Here is an 11,541-nt window from a genome sequence, read left to right as displayed (position 1 = left end):
GCTCCTCTTTGAGAAGACTTGATTTGTGGGGGGCACTTTATTGCCAAAGGGCAGAGTGGTTTTAATAGGCTCCCTTTCTTCCCTCGATACAACTTGGAACAGAGTGAACTGCTCTGCTGAAACCTCTCTTCTCCACACAAGAGCAACAAGCAGAGGCAAAAACTGAGAAAAAGGCTCTCGACAGCCTGACAAGGTGTGTCCTGACTCCTGTCTAGGTAAGGTTCCGTAGAAGGTGGTAGATAACTCCATCAGCATCACCTGCTGCCCCAGGTGTTCCCAGGTCACACAACAGAAACATACCTGCCCTCCCACCGGTGACCTGAGGCCTGGGCTGGGCAGTCTGCTTTTCTGTCTTGGGGTAAAGCAAAGTAGAGGCTGTAGTCTGAGGCGAGAGTTTATTGTGGGAGAACCCTTTGTGAGGTGGGGAATGGTCCAGGCAGTAGGAAGCAGCCCTCTGAAGGTCACTCTGAAAACTGCCACCTGACAGACCCAGCCCTGCTGTTCCCCACTGTCCTCCAAGACAAGAGTCCTAAGTGAGCTGCCTGGGTCAGAGAGAGGGACCCGGAGCCTTTGTCCCTTGGAAGCGGGGGTTGATCGTGGTTGTGATGGCACTTTTGTAGAGAGGGTTGCTGTCCTGTGGGAAAACATTGCAAACTGTAAGGAAAATGTCAGGCTCTCCCCATTACCTAGTTCTGCAAGGCCAACCTAGAACTTAAGTCAGATCTTAGAAGGCCTGGTTATGCTGAGGAAAGGACGTGGGTGGGGGAGCTTCGGAGCTAGTTATGGGTTAGGGAACCAGAAAGGGGAAGAGAAAACCCACCAGAGAAGTAAGGAAAGCCTAGCTGGTGGCCGTAGGAGCTGGCCTCACCTGCTTCCAGTTCAGCTGCTGCTTCTCCTTCTCAAAGCGGCTATACTCACGGCGATCATAGATTTCCACAGAGAGCCGATAAGCCAGGACTAGCCCTAGTCCCACTGCCACAATGCCACCTATGCAGCCCAGTATGATGGCACGGGTATGATCTGCTCCCTCTGGTAGGGCCAAGGTATCAGAGCTGATGCAGTTTCCCAGAGTGTCCTGCCTCCCCAGCCCTGTCACTGAGAACAGGACCCAGCAGAACCCAAGGTTGTCCTCCTCCCTGGGGCCTCAGCCCTCCACCTTTGCCCTGGGTTCATTCACATCCCCAGTTCTGAGGTTCCAACGCCCACTTACTCTCTTGGGGCCTCACTCTCAGGATGACTTCCCCAGCCACATTCTCCACCAGGAAGAAGAACAGCCGGTTGTCCAGTGTCCTCTCTTTGCACCAGCCATCATCCAAATTAGGGACCAAGGCCAAGGTCACATTCACATCGGCACAGGCCACGCTGCAGTTGGCTGCCAGGGGACCAGTGCCAAAGGCCGCACACTCTGCACAGTCCCTGTCCGGTGAATGCCAGTGAGTTCCCATCTGGGCAGCTGTTACCTGCTGGCCCTCCCACACACACAGGAGAGGAGAACAGGCAGGCAGGCAGGCGTTCTGAGCAAGCCCCCCTCGCCCCGGTTCCCGGGGCCTCACCTGTACTGCTCACAGGGTGACTGGCAGCCCAGACACTGGTCACACAGGGCCCCGTAGTAACCATCCTGGCACTGGCAACGGTTGCACTTACAGTGTCCATGCCCACTGCAGAGCCCTCCTCCAGGACTGATGCAGCCGTCCACGCTCTCGCTGCACTCACACGCTCTGCCCGTGCGGTTGGCGTGACAGTGGCACACCCCACACTGGCAGTGTCCAAAGCCTGGGGAAGAGCCGTGCGCAGGGTGACCGCCATTCTCACACACAGTCGGCACAGCATGCCGCTCCAGTTCGTCTCCACTGTGCCAGGCGAGCCCAAGTGCCCCAGGAGGCCCTCCCACCCCTCCCGTCTCCCAGAGACCCCAGTACCGCCGCAGAGGATGCCCTCGTGTCGTTCACAGCTGGCATCATCACACTCGCACAAACGCCCAGAGCTCTGTCCGCTGCAGCTGCACCGTCCGCATTGGCATCGCCCCTTCCCACTGCAGAGGGGCCCTGTCCCATCGGGGGCCCGGCAGCCAGATTCCAGATCTGGGGAGGACAGTTCCGCCTCAGAGCACTCACAGAGCTGACCAAGGCGGCCAGGGGCACAGCTGGGAGGGGAAAGCAGAGAGAGATGGTCAGAGTTTGACCATCTCTGGCCTGTCTCCCAAGAGCCTCTAGGCCAGTGGTTCTTAACCCATGGGTCACGACCTTTGAGAGTCACATGACCCTTTCACAAGAGTTGCTTTAGATCATGGGGAGACCCAGATATTTACATTATGATTCATAACAGTCGCAAAATTACAGTTGTGAAGTAGCAACAAAAATAATTTTATGGTTGGGGGGGGCATTACCACAATCTGAGGAAACTATTAAAAGCTCACACAGCATTAGGAAGGTTGAGAACCACTGCACTAGGCCAATGTTCTTAAGGGAGACGGAGACAGAGTAGCTGGAATGATACCAGGCTACAGTAGGGGGCCCAGGGTGGAGGAAAAAGTGGAGGGATTCGGGTCAAGGTGAAGGCCTCGGCATGTATGGGAAGCTTCTTCGGGGCATGACATTCAGATGGAGTCCTAAGGTGTCTAGGACGCTCCAGGGGGCAGGAAGCAAAGGAGGAGGAATACAGAGGGTCATGGGAGCCGGAGGAGCACGTAAAGCCCTCCCTCACCTGCATATCCCGCACTGAAGGTCCCCCTGGCCATCGCTGCAGTGAGGAGCGTGGGGCTGGGCGTCACTACAGTTACAGTCACACAGAGTGTGTAACTCCACAGTCAACTCTTCCGAGAAGCCGAGGGCCCAGAGCCTTAGGAGATGGGGCTCTGGGAGGCAGTGAGTGGCTTGAAGAGTAACCCAGAAGTCTACCTGAAGATAGGAGGACCAGACGAAGCTATACACACCCTTGTGTGTGCGTGCACGCATGCTCACACTCACACACACCACACACACACACACCTAAGCTATACACACCCTCATGTGGGCACACACACAAGCTATACACACCCTCATGTGCACACACACATACCCCTAAGCTATATAAACCCTTGTGTGCACACACACACACACACACACACAAGCTATACACATCCTCGTGTGTGCACACACACCCCTAAGCCCACTGACCATGCAGTAAATTAAGAATGAGTGGAAGCCTACCCCTCCTCCCCATGGCTGCCCCCATATATTTTCCTGCTTCTGTTTCCCACTTTTATGTATCTATCCCTGCTGGCTGGCTGGCTCTTACCGTCTGGTTGACTCGGATGTTACTGCACTGTCCCCGGTCCCCAGCCTCACCCTCCCTCTTCTCAGGACCCCTACAGTGAGATTCAAAAGAGATGTTGACTCCAGGAGGGAGTGAGGAGTGTTCAAGAGTCACGGTGGATGACAGGCTCTGTGGAAAGGGAGGGAGGAGGTAGCCATGTGACGGCAGCACCCCGCCCACAAGGCACCCCACTTTCTACCCTCTTATTCGCTCCTAGTTCTGCTTATATCTCTCTCTGGCACCCTGGGGCTCCTCCCATCCTCCCAGTTGGAAGTCATTTCTGAAGAAGGACCATCCTGGAATACCCAGGAGCCAGAGAACTCAGCTGTAGCATAGCAGCCTGAGAAATAACTGTTTGTCAAACCCAAACCAGGACACACAGCCTGTGTGTGTAAGATCTAACAGGCAGACTTTTTTCAGTATGTTTACTCTGGAAAGGCCAACACTGTCTCAAGATTTTGCACCATGGTTAAGAGATTTGTCTTTGGGGGATTGAGAGATGGCTCAGTGGTTAAGAGCACTGGCTGCTCTTCTCCACGACCCAGGTTCAATTCCCAGCACCCATATGGCAGCTCACAGCTGTCTGTAACTCCATTTCCAAGGGATCCCACATACAGACATACATGCAGTCAAAACACCAATGAATATAAAACAAAAAAATAAATAAATAAGAAGATTTGTCTTTGGTAGGGAGTGATTTGAATAGAATCCAGTGGGCTAGGCAAGCACCCACTGAGTTATAGAGCTCCAATCATCTCACCAAGATTGAGGACACATCCTTGTTATGTATTGAGAAAGGGTCTCCTGTGGCCTAAACTGACCTCAAGAATTCCTGATCCTTCTGCCTCTGCCTCCCGGTGTGAAATTATAGGCATGTGACACCACATCCAGATAATAATAACCTCTTGCTATCGAGAGCCCTACAGTCAGGCATGGTGTTACACACCTTTAATCCCAGCATTGGGGAAGCCAAGGCAGGCGGATCTCTGTGAGTTCAAGGCCAGCCTGGCTTCCACAGGAGTTCCAGGACAGCCAGGACTACACAAAGAAACCCTGTATTAAAAAAAAAATAGAGCCGGGCGGTGGTGGCGCACGCCTTTAATCCCAGCACTCGGGAGGCAGAGCCAGGCGGATCTCTGTGAGTTCGAGGCCAGCCTGGACTACCAAGTGAGTCCCAGGAAAGGCGCAAAGCTACACAGAGAAACCCTGTCTCGAAAAACCAAAAAAAAAAAAAAAAAAAAAAATAGAAAAAGGTCTACAGTCTAGAGCAGAAATGAGACTTAAGCCCAAGAAACATTCAAAATTCATGAAATTCTGTTTCTGAATTATTACAAATTTAGTGCAAGCATGGGGCTCCCTGTTCTTCAGGTTTAGTCCTTCCTGGATCTATTTCCTCAATAATAATAATAATAATAATGATAATAATAATAATAATAATAATAATTACAAAGCAGGTGGGGTGCGGGACCTGCTGGCACAGGATGGTAATCTAAAGACAAAGCAAGGGTATGGACATTTCAATGCTACACAGTATCTCCAAATAAAAAGTAAAGGGTTAGCCAGGCTATGGTAGTGCACACCTTTAAACCAAGCACTCCAGAGGCAGAGGCAGGAAAAATCTCTGAGTTCGAGGCCAGCCTGATCTACAGAGGGAGTTCCAGGATAGCCAGAGCAACACAGAAAAACCCAGGCTCGAAGACAAAATGAAACAAAACAAAACAAAAAAGTAAAGGGCTGAGGATGTAGCTCAGTATTAGAATTCATATTCAGCATACAAGAGACCCTGGATGTAACCTGGATTTAATCCCCAACACTGTACACACTGGGTATGGTAAGACACAACTGTTACCCCAGAGCTCAGAAGCCAGAGGCAGGTGGATTCCTGAAAGTTCAAGGCCAGCCTGATCTACATAGTGAATTCCAGGCCAGCCAGGGCTAAATAGCAAGACTCTGTCTCTAAAAACCAACAACCAACAAAATCAAATTAAAAATTATCGAAAGGGTCGGGAAGTGGTGGTACATGCCTTTAATCCCAGCACTTGGGAGGCAGAGCCAAGCGGATCTCTGTGAGTTAGAGGCCAGCCTGGTCTACAAAGTGAGATCCAGGACAGGCACCAAACAACACAGAGAAACCCTGTCTCGGGGGGAAAAAAAAAAGGGCTGGAGAGATGGCTCATTGGTCTGTTAGTTGAGACAGGGTCTTGGTGTTGGGTTCTCAGGACCCACATCGTCATCGTCTCCCACAACCATCGTAACTCGTTCCAGGGGATCTGACGCCTCTTCTTACCTTTATGGTCACCAGGCATGCACATATATACACGTTAGCGAAACACCCATAAACATAAACTAAAAAGTTAATAATAAATCAATCATTAAGAAACATTTTTAATGAGATGGGACCAGTGACGTAGCTCAGCAAGCAAAGGCACTTTTTTTACTTGCTGGATGAGTTAGATCCCCGGAACTCTCAATGTAAAGGTCGAAAGGGAGAACAGCTCCACACACTTACCTCTTGCCTTGATACGTGCGCTGTGGCATTTGTGTGTGCCTACCTCATGTGCACACATGCACATAGACACATGCGCAAAATAATATATTAAAAATTTTTCTTCAAACCTATATACATGCATGCAGTTTTAAATGGGATCAGTGGGCATTAAAAAAATAACATGAAATTGAGGGGAAAAGTTGGGGGGTCTAAGAGGGAATTAGAGGGGAGAGAATGAGGAGGTAGATCTGATCTAAACACATTATTTATGTACGAATATTAAATAATTTTAGAATTGTTCTTATTTCATGTGTATGGGTGTTTTGCCTGCATGTATATCTGTGCACCATGTGCACACAGTCCCCATGAAGGCCAGAGGAGGGCATCAGATGCTCTAAAACCATATTTATAGTTGGTTGTGAGCCAACATGTGGGCGCTGGGAACAAAAACCAGGTCCTCTGGAAGAGCAGCCATTGCTCTTAAATACTGAGCCATCTCTCCGGGTCCCCTTAAATATTCTTTAAATCAGTGAAAAGAGATAAAGTTATGTAAAGTAAGGGATATAGCTCAGTGGCAGGGTGTTTGCCTAGGCACAGGCAAGGCCTTAGGCTCAATCCTCAATATGGCAAACAATTTAAATATATTTATGAATGTGAATATATGAACTGCTAATGGCGGCCATGTGCAGATAGGAGCCATGAAATGGCAGAACTCAAAGTGGTCACGCCCGCTTAGTTATGCCCTGACACCCGAGGACCCTTCTCCCTCGCCCCGCCCTGCCATTGCCCACCCACCACTCTCCCCTCACATCGTAAGCATCCATGATGAGCTGCACCACATTGCTGGAGTCTTCGCTCAACTCCCCAACAGCAGACTTGGGAATCAGCTGGCTCAGCTCCTGCGTTATGAGGAAGGGAGGGAGGTGATGAATAAAGCGTTAAGAGAATGGGTTCCGGCCGGGCGGTGGTGGCGCACGCCTTTCATCCCAGCACTAGGGAGGCAGAGCCAGGCGGATCTCTGTGAGTTCGAGGCCAGCCTGGGCTACCAAGTGAGCTCCAGGAAAGGCGCAAAGCTACACAGAGAAACCCTGTCTCGAAAAACCAAAAAAAAAAAAAAAAGAGAATGGGTTCCTGGGGGTCTGGAAAGAGTGACATGGGAAGAATGGGGGGTGGGGGTGGGCGGGGATTAAGAAAGAATGGGCTGGGCTGGGAGGTCTTTACTCAGGGCTCTCACCTGATAAACAGGCAGTGTTGGGCTGGTGACAGCAAATATAGGCTGGATGTTCGCTGCAGTGAGGGCTTGGGCTATTTGACCCACAGAGGGGTAGTCCTGAGGTAGGGAAGGGAACAAATAACTATAGCTCATCTCCTTTTAGTGTGCCAGATACCCTCAGGGGAAAAAAAAAAAAAAAAAAGCAAGCAGGACTCAGTTCTACCAGCAGGAGGAGCCCTGGAGGCTGGGCAGACCAAGGAGGTAGGAGAGAATGGTGCCGGGTGGGGGTGGGGATGAGGGGAGTGTTCTTGTCATGGCAGCTCGGGACATAGAGAAGAGGGCAGTGTTACAGGGTGCAGGATGCTTTCCAGTGAGTATAAGACAAGAAAGAGATGCTGCTCAGATGGAGGGGAGGGCTGGGGCGAGGGACGACTCACAAACTCCGCACTGTGGACATAGACGCCATTGCTGTCCAAATGGCAGCGCCCATCACTAGGCATGAAAATGCCACCCAGTTTCCCATCCCCGGCTGTGTGGAAAGTGTCGTCTGAAGTGAACACCAGAAGTCGGGACACATTTCTCCAGCCAATCTGCTCCTGAGGGGAAAGGAGGCGGGCAACGTGTATACCCGGGCATGGCACTTGAGCTATCTGGATCAAAGAAATAGGTGAGAAATAGGCCGGTTTGTCCCTCTCTCTGTCTCTAATTCCCTGTTCCAAGCTCTCTGAACCCCCTCCCCAAACAAGTCTGCTGTTAGTGAAGGTCTCTTGTAAATTAGGAAAAGTGCCTCTTTCTCAAGGTAAACTATCCAGCCTACCAGACAACTGCCGAGATAAATGTGCAGGCCACAGTGAGATGGTTTTGTGCATCACACATGCATCACAGGCAATCCCAGCCCCAGACAGCTCCTGGGACTCAGATCCTGACCCCATTTCCTCACCTGGCAGAGGGCAGCCTGCAAAATGGCATCAAAGCCGCCTTCAGGGGAGTCCAGGTTGCCAGAGACATTCTGGCGCCCCACCTCTCTCTCAAAGGCTTGAGCGTCTCCAGTGAGGGACAGCACGTGGTGGAAGCTGAAGGGAGGCTGACAGCGCTCCAGGCGGCTGGGACATGGGTGATGAAGCTTGGAGGGCACCGTGCTTACAAAGGGCAGCACTGTTTTGTCCACGAAGGAGCCAAAACCTGAGAGCAAGGAGCAAGGAGGCTGTGCCAGAGGTCACGAGGCACCAGCAGGATGGAAGAGTCACTGCTAAATACTCAGGCAGGAGGGCGCACCTAGAAGGCAGGGAACCGGCACCTGGCAAGGGCAAAACTGTGGCACCACCAGCTCATGAAGAGGAGGAGCCAAAAGGGGCAAGCCAGGCTTCCTGGAGGCTAAGGAAGCCAGAGTCAAGGGTGTAGAAGCAGCGGGTGGCAACAGAGGGGAGCTTTTGAGCAGAGGGGGAAAAATCATTACAGAACGTGGAGCAGGAACACAGCACTGGACTGTGCAAAAGACACTGGGTTGAGACGGTAGCATAAGGGCATAAGGGCAGCTGTCTGTCTGAACCGTCTCTTAGATTCTGAGCCTCAGCTAGCCCTCTGTCTAGCAAGGGGTTCTCCTATGGTCAATCCGAAATCTCCTCGAGCTTACACCTAAATGAGTGTCTCTTGGAAGAGATGCCAAGATACAATGGCCTGATCAGGTCTGTTAAACGCTGGGAGACTCTAAGGCGATGGCAGAAGCTAAAAGCAGCGACCAGGGCTGGCAGGGTCTAGGTAGTGAATGCACACTCACCTATGCGCACAGAATGGGTGACCTCCTGCAACCGGACCAGCAGGGCGTGCCCGAGCTGGCGCACGCGTTCCAGGTCATCCTTCATTGAGTAGCTCAGGTCCATAAGGTAATACAGGTCCACCGGGTATCCGGCAGCTCGGAGAAAGCGGACCCGGAATTTCTGTGGTTCCCCTGATAGACAAAGGGGGGCTTGATTCAGCAGCCCAGTGCATTCGAGGCCCAGCCCAGACATCCACCCCGAGCCACCACCCGAGACCCACCTGGTCGCAGCGTGACCCGGATCCGCTGCGGGGCCAGCTGGGTGGCCCCCTCGCCACGGTCTCCCTGGCTGAGCGGCTTGTCCTGCAGCACCTCCTGGTGGCCGCGCGGCTCCTCCAGTTCCTGCTCGGGGCACCCGCGGGCCAGCAGCTCCTCTCGCCGCGCACAGCGCCTGGCCTCTGCCTCCCCGGAGGCGGTGAAGTTCTGTGGCCCCAGGAGGAGGCGCATTGGAACCCCAGGCCCCAACAGCCCTTCAGCCCGACTACCAACACCACCCTGCAAACGCCACCCCTTGCAGTCACCTGTCCACCGCGCTCTGATCTCAGCCAGCTTCCCTGAGCCCTGATTTATTCTCACGGCCACTTACCTCCACAGCTACTGTGAACACAGTTCTTTCTTCTTCACCAGCGCCCCACATCCTGTAGCAGTTCTCCCCACACCCCACACCCTGTCTCCCCATCACAACTCCTCTTCCCGCAGCCACCCCCCTAGCCCCTCTCATTAGAACCACAGACTTCCTGTTGAGATCTCAGAGACCTCAAGGCTACAGGAAAAAGGACTTGGTAGTCCAACTTGCCCTGCATAAGCAGATCAAAATGGGAAGGGGGTCAGTCACACCCAGTTTCTGGGAAGAAGGAGGATAGACAGAAAAAGGCACGCACGCGAACACACACACACACACACACACACACGATGATGATGATGATGATTGATGATGACGATGATGATGATGATGACGATGTCTGGTACCCTACACTGACTGGAAAGCCACAGTGGAAGGAAATGGTTAGGGTGGCTTTCTCAGTGGGCATGGGTGCCAGCCCTGGTCTAGGGATTGGAGGAGGTAGCCACTGCCTAGGACCTCTGCCTCCCACAGAGTCCATGTCTTCCAGTTTCACTGTCACTGGCTTCTTGGGCCCTCCCAGCAGCTGGAAACATGGCTACCTATGAGTGTGCCCTACCTCCTACCAAAGCCTGCGCTGCTCTAACTCTCCATCTTCCTGTGAGGGACACTGTTGCTCCTGAGCCTCTACAGCTCCTCTGTGAGCACCTCCTCTTTAACAAAGAACAGCTTTGCTGGACCAGCAAGGAATACACACTTTCCAGCATCCTTTGCTCCTCAGGTACCCCCAAGCCTTCCCTCAGGCCGCCTCCCACCACTCTCATCTTAAGCCCACGGGTTTTTGGAAGTCGTCACTTACTTCGTTCTCCAGGCCACGTTGCAGGCTGGGACACAATAATCTGTACATACATGCCCGAGACAGACTCAGAAGCCCCGTCATGCACTTTCTGCTATGAACTGATTATCTCTCCAAATTCCCGGGTTTATTTATTTACTCCCTGAGACAGGGTCTCACTCATTCACTGTGTAGCCCTGGCTGTCCTGGAACTCACTATGTAGACCAGGCTGGTTTCGAACTCACAGAGATCCACCTGCCTCTGCCTCCTGAGTGCTGGGATTAAAGGCGTGCGCCACTATCCCCGACCTTTGGAGGTAATTGCTTTTAGGTGAAGTCACGAGTGTGGGGCCCTCATGATGAGGTGTGCCCTTTTAAGATGTGACAGTTGGGGCTGCAGAGGTGGCTGCATGGTGAAGAGCACTTACTGTTCTTTCGGAGAACCCAAGTTCAGTTCCCAGCACCCACATGGTGGTTCACAACCAGTAACTCCGGTTCCTAAGGATCCAACACTCTCTTCTGACCTCCATAGGTGCCTGCACACACATGGTGCACACCCACACACTCATGCACACACATATACACACAAAATAAATAAATATTTTTAAAAAGAATCGACAGCGGAGGACCCCCCTCCCTAAACTCCAATTCCCTTGTAATAACATAGCAAGAAAGTAGCCCATCTCTAAGCCAGGAAAAATCACCCCAGGGAGAGCCAAACGAGCCAGCATTTTGCTCTTGTATTCCCCAGTCTCTCGAATCATAAGAAGTATGTTTCTGTTATTTAAGACATTCAGTCAATGACATTTTGTCACAGAACACTGAACTGGCCAATACATACATAAGCACAAATTCCCACAGGGACATCCTTCCCTGAGCTCATAGGTTACAGGCTCTTTCATATATGCATAGAAACGCACACGCACGAGTCACACATACCCAGCAAGATCACAGATACGCCCACACAACACACACGCATGTCCAGGCTGTACACACACATACGCGTGGTTCAAGGGCCACAGACACATCTTTACCAGCTGTTTGCACCAGGCACAGCTGGGGTGTGAGAGGATGCACTTCTGGCAGGAAGGAGCTGGCTGGCAGGATCCCGTCCGAGGTAAGTCAGTATCCCCCCATTCTGTGGCCTCTTCTGAAGATGTGATCTTGGTATCTGACTCACTCTCACCTCCACACAGAACCAGCAGGAAAACGAGAACAGTTGATTTATCCACCATGGCCTATAATGGGTTATGAAGACAGACACGTACGTGAGTCCTCAGGGAGGGCCCCAAGCTCTCGTCCTCTCAACTTAGCTTGTGGTTACCCTGCTGAA

At 52.0% G+C, this 11,541-nt stretch overlaps 1 protein-coding gene across 2 annotated transcripts; it reads right to left on the bottom strand.

Moving 5' to 3' along the window:
- Positions 1-381: 381 nt before the first annotated feature.
- Positions 382-11,443, bottom strand: Itgb7 (integrin subunit beta 7). Of its 2 annotated transcripts, XM_059253115.1 has the most exons (14): positions 11,243-11,443; positions 9,033-9,234; positions 8,773-8,943; positions 7,936-8,177; positions 7,433-7,591; positions 7,017-7,112; positions 6,592-6,681; positions 3,277-3,423; positions 2,704-2,897; positions 1,920-2,143; positions 1,554-1,773; positions 1,211-1,416; positions 869-1,029; positions 382-634 (listed from the first exon to the last, which is right to left on the bottom strand). In XM_059253115.1, the coding sequence occupies exons 1-14, from the start codon at positions 11,441-11,443 to the stop codon at positions 548-550; spliced, it is 2,400 nt and encodes a 799-aa protein (XP_059109098.1). In that variant the 3' UTR covers positions 382-547. The 2 variants fall into 2 exon arrangements, with proteins under 2 accessions (XP_059109098.1, XP_059109096.1); XM_059253113.1 differs by lacking the exon at positions 11,243-11,443 and having other exon boundaries at positions 9,033-9,296.
- Positions 11,444-11,541: the final 98 nt, after the last annotated feature.

The sequence above is a fragment of the Peromyscus eremicus genome, unplaced genomic scaffold (genome assembly GCF_949786415.1).
Source record: "Peromyscus eremicus unplaced genomic scaffold, PerEre_H2_v1 PerEre#2#unplaced_1692, whole genome shotgun sequence".
Classification (NCBI taxonomy): domain Eukaryota; kingdom Metazoa; phylum Chordata; class Mammalia; order Rodentia; family Cricetidae; genus Peromyscus; species Peromyscus eremicus.
Note: the sequence above shows the minus strand (reverse complement) of the source record. Positions and strands in the feature narration are given on the sequence as shown.